The sequence below is a fragment of the Apaloderma vittatum genome, unplaced genomic scaffold (assembly GCF_000703405.1).
Source record: "Apaloderma vittatum isolate BGI_N311 unplaced genomic scaffold, ASM70340v1 scaffold32557, whole genome shotgun sequence".
NCBI classification, from domain to species: domain Eukaryota; kingdom Metazoa; phylum Chordata; class Aves; order Trogoniformes; family Trogonidae; genus Apaloderma; species Apaloderma vittatum.
In genome coordinates, this window is record NW_009726140.1 from 1415 (window position 1) to 1662 (window position 248).

General features: G+C 62.5%; 1 protein-coding gene across 1 annotated transcript in view; it reads right to left on the reverse strand.

The window, feature by feature from the left end:
* LOC104276753 (serum amyloid P-component-like) overlaps nucleotides 1–203 on the reverse strand; it is a gene marked incomplete at its 3' end in the record, with an annotated part of 951 nt that extends 748 nt beyond the window's left edge. The window contains exon 1 of the mRNA XM_009873179.1: nucleotides 137–203. Within this exon, the coding sequence (XP_009871481.1) occupies nucleotides 137–203 (67 nt within the window). The remainder of the gene's footprint in view (nucleotides 1–136) is intronic.
* Between the last annotated feature and the right edge of the window lie 45 nt (nucleotides 204–248).

The following is a 248-nucleotide window of genomic DNA, read 5'->3' on the forward strand; positions in this document are numbered from 1 at the left end:
AATGTCCCCCCTGCTGACCCCAGCCTTGCTCTGGCATCCTCCAGCCCTATTGACCAGGCTCTGGCATAAAGCAGAGAGCAGCGAAAGCTGCTGCCATGTCCCCCCTGTGCTGGCTCCTGTCCCCCAGTGTTGTCCCTACCTTCCTGAGCCACGATGCCCGAGAGCCCAGCCAGGACAGAAAGCCAGAGCTTCAGCTGGCCCATGGTCCCGGTCGCTGCTGTCAGTGCCAAGAGAGGAGCCACCTCCGT